Here is a 14665-nt window from a genome sequence, read left to right on the forward strand (position 1 = left end):
ATCAGTGTCAAATCTTCCTAAATTGATTCAAACTTCGGCAACTGCCTGTTAATTTTTTCCCTGATAATTGTTTCTAAAACCTTACCCACCACTGATGTCAAATTGACCGGCCCATAGTTACGAGATATGTATGCCCTTTACACCCTTTCTTGAAAGAAGGGGTCATATTTGCCACTCTCCAATCCTATAGCACCTCCCCCATAATCTAGGAGAGATTGCAGGATTATATCAAGCCTTTCACCATCTCCACCCCAACTTCCTTTAGTAACCTGGGATGCAAGCCATCTGGACCATGCTACATATCCACTCGATGCATAGCTAGCCTTTCTGGTACACCCTGCCCATCAATTTTCACCCCTTCTATTACTTCTAACATCTCCATTTCTACTGATAATTTGTTAGCATCCTCTTCATTAGTAATCAGCAATACAAAGTACTCATTTAAGTATTCTAGCCTTGCCCTGCACCTCTAAGCATACATCACCCACTTTGGCCTGAATAAGATACACCTCACTTTTTACTATTTACATGCTGGTTGAAGATTTTTGGGTTCCCTTAACTGCCATTTTATTCTAATTCTCCTTGCCAGTCTTATTTCCCCCCCCACCACCTTACTGTATTTGGCTTTGTTCTTGCTTAAGGATTCACCAGATATGCATCATAGACCCTTTTTTTTGTTTCTTCATATTCGATATCTTTATCATCCCAGCAGCCCAGACTTTGGTTCCTCCACCTTCTGCCCTTGTTGCAACATACCTATCTTGTACCTTAAAAAGGTACCCATTGTTGCGTTACAGATTTTCCTGTCAATCTTTGGTTCCATTTTACCCTAGATCGATCCCTTCTTATCCCATTGAAATTAGCCCTCCCTCTTCCAATGTAGAAATTCTACTTCAGTTCATTCCTTGCTCTTCTCCATTATTAATCTAAACTTTATGATTAGATCACTCTTACCCAAGAGGCCTCCCAGACACTTGGTCCACTTCATTCCCCAGTACCAGATCTAGCTATAACATTCTTCAGAGTTGGAAGGTGAACATACTGGTAAAGAAACTTCTCCTGAACACATTTCAGAAATTCCTCTCCCTCTTTTCCCACTACGCCAAGATTATCCTAAAATCAATATTTGGGTAATTAACATCCCCCAATATCACCACTCTATAGTTCTTGCACATCTCTGCAGATTTTCTCCTCTATTTCTCACTATTTGAAGGCCTATTGAAATCCACCAGTAGCATGATTGTACCTCTTTTGCTTCTCAACTCCAACCAAATGGATTCCATCCTTGCCCCATCGAGGACATCCTCACTTTCCAACACTACAATGTCTTCCCTAATCAGTACTGCCACCCCACCTCCCTTTTTCCCTTTCCTAACTTTTCTGAACACTTTGCACCCATGAATATTAAGCACCCAGTCCTCACCATTTTTAAGCCACATTTCCGTTATTGCCACTACATCATATTCCCATGCGGAAATTTGCACTTTTAGCTTGCCACACCTTGTGTTTACGTATATGCATTCCAATCCAGTCTTTGTATTCCTTGTAGTCCTTCTTAGTCTACTCCTATCCAACATAGTACTGGAGAAGGAAGTAGTACTATCTAACACTCACTTTATGTACCTTATTCCTGTTTTCTACTTAGGAGCTGGATTGAGTAATAAGTTACAATGCAACAAATCACTTGACCAATCCATCAAGATAATTAAGTCTCATATTACACTTTTTAAGGGCATCACGATGGAAGTTGTGGTGGCTCTTTCATTAACTTATTATGCATTGCAGCCGTGTGATGGGTTGCAGGTTGTGGATGCCATTGGCTAATTCAAGGATCAGCACATCCTCATTTCCTCCATCAAGGGTCCCACTACCCTCCTCCAGATGGTTATCTGCTTAGAGAAGAAATGCAGTGTAGCTTTGTTAAAATGTCCAAAATTATTTATTGCCTCTGGGCCTTACTTTATCCTGTAAGGAACGCCCCCCACCCACCCCTGCCCCCCTTCAGAAACATACCCGTTTGATCAAGCTTTTTGGCCACCCGCCCTAATATCTGCTTGTGGCTGGAGATCCCATTTTGCTTCATAATGCTCCTGTGAAGCACCTTGGGATGTTTTATGTTAAAAGGTGCTATATTAAGTACAGTTGTGTATAAAGAAATAATCACTCAGCAAGAGTTGTAAGACAGTCTGTAATGAATAGGTTTGTTTCTTTGCCCAAAACCACCTGTTATCCGTGACGTGTCCAATGTCTCTGACAGATAAAGCAGCACCTTCACTGGTCTCCATCAAACATCAAAATATATTAATATAACATTTCTCCCCAACTACCTTAATCAGCTTCATATTAAAGATCTGTTGGGACATATTACAGTATCATCCAAACTTCTATTAATCTTTACATAGTTGTATAGATTTGTTCATTTTTTTGCACTGCCTCTTCCCTTTAGGTGAACGTATATGGTATGTGTCTCCTGCTGGAGAAGCATATGTTCCATATGTTTTCTTGCAACAGGAGGAACGGAAGTGGATGGTTGCTGCAGTTCAGTCAGTATACGCCCGAGGAACAAAGCTGATCTCCTTGGACTTTGTCATTAGATAGCTCTGCCACAGGCAATGATGTAGTGCCTGTATGCTTTGTAACATATCTGTAATCATTTGAGATGGGGCAGTTGTAAGATATCGATGCAGCTTTGTCCTGAGAGAAAACATCTCAGCCATCGCTTGCCAGGACGAAGCTGCTGGGTACCCCCGCTGTATGGCCAGAAATCCAAATGGCAGCAAAACAATGGGCAGTAATGAGTTGTTGAAGTGTGACGCATAATTTGTTCTCCAACATGTTAAATGCCAAGATAGACTGCTGTGCACTGGAGCCCAAAGTCTCTAAAGCCCCAAACACAGCATTTGTTACATAAGCTCTGGCTGAACGTAGGACCTTGAACAAAGGAGAGCTCTGCTGCATAGGGCTAAGGAGTGGCCAAATGCTCCATTGTAGTCTACAGTATGGACAGGTAATAATGCAGTACTGCACACTTGTGGGTTGTGGATTCCTCTACAGATGTCTCCAAACTGTGTATGTTGTTGAACACAGATTGAAATGGCTATGTGAACTGCTGATACTGAACTATTAAACCACATTTATAGCCTGGCCTCGAGGTGTCCAATTCTGGGCTCATCAGCCACTGGAGCCCTTGAACTGACCCTTTAACCAATGGATTGCATGTCCTTCAATTCACCTCCACTTGTTCCTTCTCAGTTATGCTCTCTTCTTCACGAACTGACAATGCAGATGTATCTGTGCCTGTGCTTTCTACTGTGAGTGGGTGACGCAGAGTGCTGTAAAGGTGCTCAGTTGAGTTTACAGATTGGGCTCTGCCATTTACCTCTCTTGGGAAACAAAAGCACAAGAACAAGTTTCGAATTATGACATTCTTTTCAAAAAAAGAGCTTATGTGGCAAGATACGTTAAATGTCAGGTGACTCACCTCCTCCCTGATCTGCAAATGTTGCCGCCTTCTTCTGCGAGCAGATACCCTAATACCCAAGCCAATAGTCAGCAGCTTGGTTTGTGAACCAGAGTTTGCTATGTGTTTAGGGTTCTTGTTGCTTGCCATATGTAGCAATTGCATTACCTTAGCAGCAATACATAATACCCTGGTAAAACATGCAGAGCTTGTGCATTTAGCTAGTTGTCAGGGTATTGTGTATTTACCTTCTGTGATTCTAACAAATACAAACTGAACTGCTGTTAACATGGCTTCTGTACCAACATACGAAAATGAAGCTAAACGTACACAAAATTTTTCTTACCAAGCATTGGAGAGACAGCATTCACTCTTCCAACCACCCCCATCAAAACTGCTTAGGCACTTTTCATTACTGAAGGGAAGCATCAGATGCAAAGAAGGTCATTGTCTTCTACACACCTTTGAGCTGCTTCATTAAATGGAGCTGTTCTGCCTAATATGCTTATTGCAGCCATTTCTCCCCCTTATCAGAAACAGGACAGCATTAAGACAACCAGCTAGTCTTTAAAAAGCTACCAGCACAGGATAGCCAGCTTTTTAACCTGGGGCACTCCCAGTGCAACATGTGCTGGATCACAGTGATTCAAGCAAATACACTGACCTTACATTACATGCACTAACTAAATCTACATGGAGCACCCACTGCCTCAATAAATTTGCTTTATCATAAAATGCACCCCAAAGCATGCACGTACACACATACAGGTCTATTAATACATGATGTTTGGGGAGCAGTTTTTCTGACTATGAACACACACTCATCACCAGGTGGACAGTTAGTTCAGAAGGTTCTTAGAATAAACTCCTAATTAGAATTAAAATGAGATAGTTAAAACATTGCACATAATTTTCATGAAAAAATTACAAAACAACTTACAACCAGTCCTGCTTCTTTTGCAAACAAGGATGCATTGATGAGGTTGACATGGTTCTCCAAGTCTCCTTTAAGAAGCCCTACCATCACAGCTGTGGCAACACAATTCCCAGCATTTTTCAAGGATGTACCTTAAAAATTACAAATAAAAACTTCATAATTTAAATATTAATCATATTCCTTCACTGACCTTTATCCCTTTTATGTTTCATTTCTACTGCTGTGAATCACAATGCTTGTACAGCAAACTAGGAAAGAGTCATTACTGCACAGAAGGAAGCCATTCAGCTCAGAATCCATACCTGGATTGCCCTACAGTCCATCCCAGTCCCCTGCTCCATCCCTGTAACCCTTGAACAAATCCTTGATCGTCTCAGCTACCCTCTTAGGCTGCGAGTTCCAGGTCATTGCCACTTGCTGCAAAAGAAATTCTTCTTCACATTTCCCCACTGTATCTCTTGCACAAAACCTTAAATTTGTGTCCCCTAGTCCTTGTACCACCAGCTAAGGTAACAGTTTTTTTTTTTGTTTATCTTATCTAAACCCGTCATAATTATGTACACCTATTATCAGATCTCCCCTCAATTTCCTTTGCTCCAAGGAGAACAACCTCAGTTCTCCAATCTAACCTTGTAACTAAAATCCCCCATCCCTGGAACCATTCAGGTAAATCTCCTCTGGACCCTCTCAAGAACCCACATATCCTTCCTAAAATGTGCTGACCAGAACTGGATGCAATACTCTAGTTGTGACCAAACCAGAGCTTTATACAGGCTCAGCACAACTTCCTGCTTTTGTACTCAATAACCTCTATTTATGAAATCCAACATACCATTGTTAATTAATCTCTCAGTGTAACCTGCCACCTTCAAAGATCTATGCACATGAACCTCAGCCCCCTCTGTCCCTGCACACACTTTACAACTGTGCCATTAATTCTATATTGGCTCTCCCTATCCCTTCTGCCAAATACATCACCTCACATGTCTCTGTATGAAATTCCATCTGCTACTTGACTGCCCATCCTGCTGGCCTATCTATGTCCTATCGCAGTCAGTTAGTATCATCCTCATTTTTTGCCACATCTCTAAGTTTGACATCAGCAAATTTTGAAATTTTACTCTGTATTTCAATCAATATTCAAGTCATTTATATACATCCAAAAAAGCAGTGGTCCCAGCACCAACTCTTGGGGAACACCAGTGTCTACTATCCTCTAGTCTCAAAAATAACCATTTACCACGACTTGCTGTTTTCTGTCTTTAAGCCATTTTTTTTTTTTAATCCAAGCTAACACTGACCCTCCTATTCATGAGCCTCAGTTTTGTTAACCAGCCTTTTATATGGTATTTTGTCAAATGCCTTCTTAAATCCATATAGACAATATCCATTGCATTCCTTTCAGCAACCTTCTGTTACTTCATCAAAAAAATTCAATTAAACTAGTCAAGCATGGTCTGCCTTTTATAAATCTGCGCTGGCTCTCGTTAAATGAACTCAAATCTCTCCCAAGTGCCTGTTGATTTTTTCTGATTATTGTTTCTAAAACCTTACCCACTGCTGATGTTAAACTGACCTGCTTGTAGTTACTATGAATGTCCTTACACCTGGTAAGAGACAGTATTATCTTGAAATCAAAATTTGTGGCTGAGACTTGCGAGGCTATCCAACCCAGAAGCACTGATAGTTTAAATGAAATACAGAAAGCTATGCTGTATACAGGTGTACTGAAAACTAACCAAACCTGAGTAGCATGGAAATACTCAGCAAGTCTGGCAGCATCTATGGAGAGAGAAGCAGAGTTAATGTTTCAGATCACTCGCCAATCCTCTAGCACTCCTCCGTATCTAGGGAAGAGTGAAAGGGCTTACCATAGTTTTCAATATTTTCATCCCCCACTTCCTTTTGCAACTTGGGATGCAAGCCATCTGAACCTGGCCACTAATCCACTCTAAGGATATCCAGCCTTTCCAATATATTCTTCCCACTGATTTTCACCCCATCTATTACCTCTACCAATATTCTTTCAGCATCCTCTTCCTTAGTAAACGTAATAAATGCACTCATTAAGTATTCTAGCCTTGCCCTGCACCTCTAAGTATATATATCACTCTTTGTCCCCAAAAGGACCCACCCCGCCTCTTACCAACTTACTATTTACATGCCAGTAGAAATTTTTGAGTTCCCTGTCTTCTAGATTTGCAAACAGTAATAGGTACATATATTTTTGCTAGACATGCATTCCTAATTTTCTCTCTCTAAATCCTGTTATGGAAAATATATTGGACTGTTCCATGCAATACAGATGAGAAAACCAATCATCCATGAGATTGCTCTATTTCACAACTGAAAACATTTTCTCGGACAAATTGAATTATAGTTAACTACCTCCGATATAGTAAAATGCATCGTCAGCTATAATGTGTACAATGAAGTATGGTAAAGTCTGGCCCACTGAACTTCAAAACAAGTTACTAAAGTTACATTAACATCATTAGCAAAAACACTAATGGTGGATATTGTGCTTAAAATCTGGCTTCAGGTCAGGAGTCAGAAAACACAAACAGAGACTTGTGCAGGAACCAGGACACACTGCGTTCTCCTAGATCTGTTCTCAAACACTGCCATAGCACTGCATCCATCTCAACTAGGAGCAGACTGGTTCCCCTAAATGCTGTGGAACTCAGAGAAAGGGGACAGCAACAATACTCATCCAAATTGCATCACTTACCTAGTGTGGTAACTTCTGCTTTAATTTGACCATTTTCTTGTCCAGCACATGCTCTTGCCACCAATCCCAGTGCTTCCCCAAGCTGGATCCAGGCTTTGGTTTCCGAAGCCATCGCATGGCTAAGAGCCTGGGCATTAATCTAACAAAAGACAAGAAAAAAAGTCAGTTAATCAGCTTTACCGTTCAAAATAAAAGTAATGTCAAAATCAAATAATACATGCCATTACAAAATCTGGGGCTAATTGCAAATTTGACATTATATATAGTCATATCAAGTATTCTGTAACATTGCAAAGGTCGGAGGCAACTTTCTCTAAGTAGTTGCTTTGGTTCCAGATAAAGTAAACCTTTAGCTTTTATGATACAAAAGCAAAATACTGTGGAAGCTGGAAATCTGAAAAACAGAAAATGATGGAAACACTCAGCAGGTCTAGCAGCATCTGTGGAGAGAAAAACAAAGTTAATGTTTCAGATCTATGACCTTTCATCAGATTTTATGCTACTCTTGATTCCAATACTGGATGACTTTTCTTGCATGGCCATTTTGTGCATGAGTTTTTTTCTGTTTTCCTCTCATTTTTATTAGACGATAGAGTTCCTGTTTAAAGTGCTTAAGAAATACAGCAGCAATACTACATACCACTCCAACTAGTGACCTTCCCTTCACCATGTCCACAATTTGAGTTGCAATGTCCTTTCCACAGCGTCCCTGGGCTTCATGGGTGCTGGCACCTAGATGTGGACAGCTGATGACATTTGGATGTTTCACTAGAAGATGATTCTTGGGTGGTTCCTGAGAATAATGTAAAATATAAAAGATTTAAAACAGAAGTGCAGGACCATTGGTTTCCATTTTGATGGTTGAAATGGGGGAGGTGGTGGCGTAGTGGTATTATCACTGGACTAGTAACCCAGGGTATTGATCAGGAGACATGGGTTTGAATCCCACCACAGCAGAAGGTGGAATTTGAATTTAATTAATAAATCTGGAATGAAAAGCTAGTCTAATGATGGCCATGAAAACATTGTCGATTGTTGTAAAAACCCATCTGGTTCACTAATGTCCTTTAGGGAAGGAAATCTGCTGTCCTTACCTGGTCTGGCCTACATGTGACTCCAGATCCACAGCAATGTGGTTAACTCTTATATGCCCTCTGAAATGGCCTAGCAAGCCATTAAGTCGTACCTAATCGCGACGAAGTCAATAAAAAGGAATAAAGCCGGATGGACCGCCTGACATCGACCTAGGCACTGGAAATGACAACTGCAAACCCAGCAAAGTCCTCCTTACTAAAATCTGGGGGCTTGTGCCAAAGGTGGGAGAGCTGTCCCACAGAACAGTCAAGCAATAACCTGACAGTCATAGTCACGGAATCATACCTTACAGACAATGTCCCAGACACTAAAATCACTATCCCCGGGTATGTCCTGTCCCATCGGCAGGGCAGGCCCAGCAGTGGTGGCAGGACAGTGGCCTACAGTAGGGAGGGAGTTGCCCGGGGAGTCCTCAACATTGACTCCGGACCCCATGAAGTTTCATGGCATCAGGTCAAACATGGGCAAGGTAACCTCCTACTGATTACCATCTACTGCCCTCCCTCAGCTGATAACTCAGTACTCCTCCATGTTGAACACCATTTGGAGGAAGCACTGAGGGTGGCAAGGGCACAAAATGTACTCTGGGTGGGGGACTTCAATGTCCATCACCAAGAGTGGCTCGATAGCACCACTACTGACCAAGCTGGCCGAGTACTAAAGGACACAGCTGCTATACTGGGTCTGCAGCAGGTGGTGGGGGAACCACCACGAAGGAAAAACATACTTGACCTTGTCCCAATCTGCCTGCCGCAGATGCTGCTGTCCATGACTGTATTGGTAGGAGTGACCACCGCACAGTCCTTGTGGAGGCGAAGTCACGCCTTCACTTTGAGGATACCCTCCATCATGTTGTGTGGCACCATCACCGTGCTAAATGGGATAGATTTCAAACAGATCTAGCAATGCAAAACTGGGCATCCATGAGGTGCTATGGGCCATCAGCAGCAGCAGAATTGGACTCAACCACAATCAGTGACCTCGTGGCCTGGCATATCCCCCACTCTACCATTACTATCAAGCCAGGAGACCAACCCTGGTTCAAAGAAGCATGGAGGGCATGCCAGGAGCAGCACCAGGCAGACCTCAAAATGAGGCATCAACCTGGTGAAGCTACAACCCAGGACTATCTGCATGCCAAATTGCGTAAGCAGCATGTGATATACAGAGCTAAGCGATCCCATAACCAATGGATCCGATCTAAGCTCTGCAGTTCTGCCACATCCAGTCGTGAATGGTGGTGGACAATTAAACAACTAACTGGAGGAGGTGGCTCCACAAATATCCCCATCCTCAATGATGGGGGAGCCCAGCACATCAGTGCGAAAGATAAGGCTCAAGCATTTGCAACAATCTTCTGCCAGCAGTGCCGAGTTGATGATCCATCTCGGCCTCTTCCAGAAGTCCCTAGCATGACCGATGCCAGACTTCAACCAATTCGATTCACTCCGCGTGATATCAAGAAACGACTGAAGGCGTATACTGCAAAGGCTGAGTCCTGACAATATTCCGACAATAGTACTGAAGACCTGTGCACCAGGACTTGCCACACCCCTAGCCAAGCTGTTCCAGTATCGTTACAACACTGGCATCTACCCGGCAATGTGGAAAATTGCCCAAGTATGTCCTGTACACAAAAAGCAGGACAAGTCCAACCCGGCCAATTACCGCCCCAGTCTACTCTCAATCATCAGTAAAGTGATGGAAGGTGTCATCAACAGTGCCATCAAGCAGCACTTGCTTAGCAATAACATGCTCAGTGATGCTCAGTTTGGGTTCCGCCAGGGCCACTCAGCTCCTGACCTCATTACAGCCTTGCTTCAAACATGGACAAAAGAGCTGAACTCCAGAGGTGAGGTGAGTGTGACTGCCCATGACATCAAGGCAGCATTTGATTGAGTATGGCATCAAGCAGCCCTCGCAAAACTGGAGTCAATGGGAATCGGGGGAAAACCCTCTGCTGGTTGGAGTCATCCCTAGCGCAAAGGAAGATGGCTGTGGTTGTTGGAGGTCAATCATTTGAGCTCCAGGACATCACTGCAGGAGTTCCTCAGGGTAGTGTCCTAGGCCCAACCGTCTTCAGCTGCTTCATCAATGACTTTCCTTCGGTCAGAAATGGGGATGTTTGCTGATGATTGCACAATGTTCAGCACCATTCGTGACTCCTCAAATACTGAAGCAGTCCATGTAGAAATGCAGCAAGACCTGGACAATATCCAGGCTTGGGCTGATAAGTGGCAAGTAACATTCGCGCCACACAAGTGCCAGGCAATGACCATCTCCAACAAGACAGAATCTAACCATCTCCCCTTGACATTCAACGGCATTACCATCGCTGAATCCCCCCACTATCAACATCCTAGGGGCTACCATTGACCAGAAACTGAACTGGAGTAGCCATATAAATACTGTGGCTACAAGAGCAGGTCAGAGACTAAGAATCCTGTAGCAAGTAACTCACCTCCCGACTCCACAAAGCCTGTCCACCATCTACAAGGCACAAGTCAGGAGTGTGATGGAACACTCTCCACTTGCCTGGATGGGTGCAGTTCCAACAACACTCAAGAAACTCCACACTATCCAGGACAAAGCAGCCAGCTTGATTAGCACCCATCCACAAACATTCACTCCCTTCACCACCGACAGCAGTGTGTACCAACAAGATGCACGGCTGCAACGCACCAAGGCTCCTTAGACAGCACCTTCCAAACCTGCAACCTCCAGCACCTAGATGACAAGGGCAGTAGTCACATGGGAACACCATCACCTGCAAGTTCACCTCCAAGCCACACACCATCCTGACTTGAAACTATATCACCGTTCATTCACTGTCACTGGGTCAAAATCCTGGAACTCCCTTCCCAATAGCACTGTAGGTGTACCTACCCCACATGGACTGCAGTGGTTCAAAAAGGCAGCTCACATTGTCTAGTGAATAGCTGAACCATACAGTTCAGAAGGATCCCAGGTACATTTGTTGGTCTATGCTGACCTAATTGCTTTCAGTAGGATTAGTGGCTGTGGTACTAAAACTGGCATCAACACCTGCGTCATTGAGGAGGAAATTAGCCAAGGCTGTTTCTTCTCCTGATCACAAACTAGAAAACCCTACTGGAAATGTGTTTAAGTTGCTGTGAGGCCAAGATTAGGCTTGGAAAAAAAAAATTCTATTTCAACTACCACAATTGAAATTCGATTCACTGGTTTAATCCACATTAGGAAGGAACACGACAGACTGAAAAGGTGGTACAAATCGAGAAAGTCATGTTTAGGAACAGCATGTTATACACAGTATCATTTCTTACCCTGAGTTGGATGACTAATTCAAAAATGGCTATATACATTAAAGGAGGAAGTGGCATTTATATAGCAACTTTCACATTCAGTTTATCCCAACATGCTTGGCAGCCACTATATGTTTAAAGTGTAGTCACTCTTCTAATGTGAGGAAACAATTGCATACAGCAAGGTTCCACAAACAATGAGCTAAATGACCAGATGATTAATTGAAATAAATGGAATGGAAAATTGGACAGGTGTATAAATACACTTTTTAATCCCTGCCAGAGATTAATCTTTGACTCAGAGTCAAGAGTATTACCACGGAACCACAGCTAACAGATGTAATATCAGAAAAAAAAAATAAGCAATGGGGAAACTTTAAAAGCTGAATGGTCTTTGGCCATACTGCCTGAAATTGGGCAGTGTAGCAAAGGAAATTCAGGAAAAAAAAATCAAGCAGGGAAGCCTACTGCTGCATCACTGCTCCATTCTGAACATTCCTCCTCCACCTGGGGCTGTACTGCCCATTCATCAGCTCACTGCTACTTGCACTGCCAATCCTACAGATTGCCAGCAGTGCAATGGCAGAAAGCCTGATGTCTTGTTTGGAAAGGGTCCAAAGGTAAACAAATCTCCTTAAGCCTTAACACTGACCTTTCAGACCTCAGTTGAGTGAGGCCTAGCATTTAGGTTGTTATCAGGACTTTGGGAACATCTACCCCTGCCAACCCTTCAGTTCCCATCATCTTCTAAATGCTGGTGGTCTTCCTGGAACACCACTTGTATTTTCCAGACGCCAACAGTGGCAGCCTCCTTGTCAAGGGCAAGGAGCCTCCTGGAAGCCCACTCTGAATATGTAAACAGTGCTTACTCATGAAAATGTGTCAAGGTCATGGTGGGATACAGGCAGACAGGCTGAAGTTCTGACCCCACTCTCCTCCAGTAAAAGGAGGGAAATCCAGCTCTAAGTGTGTCATGGTAAAAGCTTGTCCAAGAACTAAGAAATAGGAGCTGGAGTAGGCCATTTGGCCCTTTCAACCTGCTCAATCATTTAACAAGATCATAGCTGATCCTTTACCTCAAATCCACCTCCTTGCATAATCCCCGTATCCTTTAACTCCCTTTGTATCCAAAAATCTATCCATAAGAAAAGTTTACTCTTAATTTAAGGGGACCCACATAACATGTGTCACTGCGCTCCAAAAGAAATTCACTGAAGCAGTGATGTTTCAACTTGATACTGCACAACATAAATACAATTGCAATTAATAATTATGCTTTGAAAGTTGTTACAGATGCTGATTTTAGGAGAGAGAAAAAATCTAGGATTACATACTTCCAACAACTCTAATGAACGCAATCCAATATACAATTTCGTCATACCTCTTCAAATACATCCAGCCCTGCACCACCACACTGTCCAGATTCCATCGCTCGAAGTAATGCTTCCTCATCAATAATACCTCCTCGAGCACAATTAATAACCTTAACTCCCCTTTTACATTTGGCAAAAGTTTCGTCATTCAACAATCCTAAATATAAAAAAGGTATAAAGCAAGATAATTAGATAAATCTTGTCAGACTTTGAGTGCGCCTTGGAACTGTTGATTTAAACCAAATTATTAGATCTTTTACATTTATCACAAAATAGTACAACTTAATTCCCTAAAAGGCTCAGCAAGTTTATCCAGTGAGTCACTAAGCCATACAGACCAATATCATCCCAGTGCTGAGCTGAAAAAGCTGATATCAGCTGTAGCGGCAGCAAAGGCACTCTAATCAGCCTCAAGTCTTCTGGGTCAGGAAGGAAAATTCAGCCCTGATTACTGATCCGGATTGCTATCCAGTGACCCATACTGGAAGTATCTGCATGTATGTCAGGCAGGAACCGATCTGGCTCTCCTGATGCTCACTGTTGAGCCTTGCACATGAAGAACTGTCCCTTGAATAAGGTAGAGGATCCTGGTGGTACGATACGCCAAAGATGATGTTAATGCCGTCAAGAGAGCAAACTGACATGGCAGAGAGAAAAAAAACCAACTTAATTACATAAGTCTTTCAGACATTATGCAATACTAAATGGAAAAATCATATTTTAATTAAAATGAGACTATTACTACATGACCCATATATACAGAAACATAAAAACATTACAATACTTCTTGTAATAATCTGGTTTGGAAAAACATTAGCAAAACTGACAACTACCCCAAGATGTTACCAGACATCAGTTGTGTTACAGTTAACAGTTAAATTGACTAATGGGAAGACTGGAGAAAACCAATGAAAAGCTCTAAATCTTGGTCTTTCAGTTACTGTTGTTTTGGTTTCATGAGCAAGTTAGTAACTATGTAAATGTTTTTGTATACATAACTGGGCAATTCTGCTGGTAAAATGTTGGAATTCTGCCTCCCCTGAAAATCATTCCTCACTACTGCTGAGGTTCAAATGCAATTATTCTTAATGAACAAGTAGCAACAGTTCTTGGGCACATGACAAGATAGAAGAGTTTGTATTGTAGAGCGTTTGTTTTAGTGTGAAAACGTATTCAGAGTCAGTATGATTAGAAGTGTATTTTCCCTCCAGCAATCTAGCATATAAGGTGGCTTAGACAGAGACGATTTCTTTGAAATCTTACGTAAACTTTAGGAATGCATGCCACCATCTTTAACTTTAATGATCTCAGAAAAGAGCAGAACATGAAGGTTACAAATGTAAAGTTAAACAATGCTTACTAATTCATAAAGCAGTTAAACAGTAGTAAAACATATTCAAATAAAAGTTGTCCGCCAAATGCCATTGCAAGACAAACTGAGCTAAAAATTGGTTTTTGGGGCACAAGGGAGGGGTTGCAGTTCATGACCAGCCGACGTCCATTGCTGTTGAAGCAGGCAACATGAAAACTTGGTGCTGCCTCCTTATTTACCTGTAGGTAACACTGGTCTGAGACGGGCCTGTGCTGCTGGCTGCCTGAGTGCTCAGCAGGGGGCTAAGCAGTATGCGCTGACATCACGTAGTCCAGCCAGCCTGCTCCTCTTAAAGGGGAGCTGCTGTTGGATACCTGAACGGACACTGGCTACATGTAGCAGCTGCACAAATGGAGCACCAGGGAAAAGAGAGGACTCCTAAGTACAGAGATGTAGTGCTGAAGATAGACAGG

At 42.5% G+C, this 14665-nt stretch overlaps 1 protein-coding gene across 1 annotated transcript in view; it reads right to left on the bottom strand.

Annotated features, from left to right (window-relative positions):
• Window positions 1–14665, bottom strand: part of phgdh (phosphoglycerate dehydrogenase) — a 49525-nt gene that overhangs the window by 12270 nt on the left and 22590 nt on the right. The window contains exons 7-10 of the mRNA XM_068034560.1: window positions 12889–13037; window positions 7769–7921; window positions 7129–7267; window positions 4401–4528 (exon numbers count right to left, since the gene is read on the bottom strand). Of these exons, the coding sequence (XP_067890661.1) occupies window positions 4401–4528; window positions 7129–7267; window positions 7769–7921; window positions 12889–13037 (569 nt within the window). The remainder of the gene's footprint in view (window positions 1–4400; window positions 4529–7128; window positions 7268–7768; window positions 7922–12888; window positions 13038–14665) is intronic.

Source organism: Heterodontus francisci, chromosome 7, assembly GCF_036365525.1.
Source record: "Heterodontus francisci isolate sHetFra1 chromosome 7, sHetFra1.hap1, whole genome shotgun sequence".
NCBI classification, from domain to species: Eukaryota; Metazoa; Chordata; class Chondrichthyes; order Heterodontiformes; family Heterodontidae; genus Heterodontus; species Heterodontus francisci.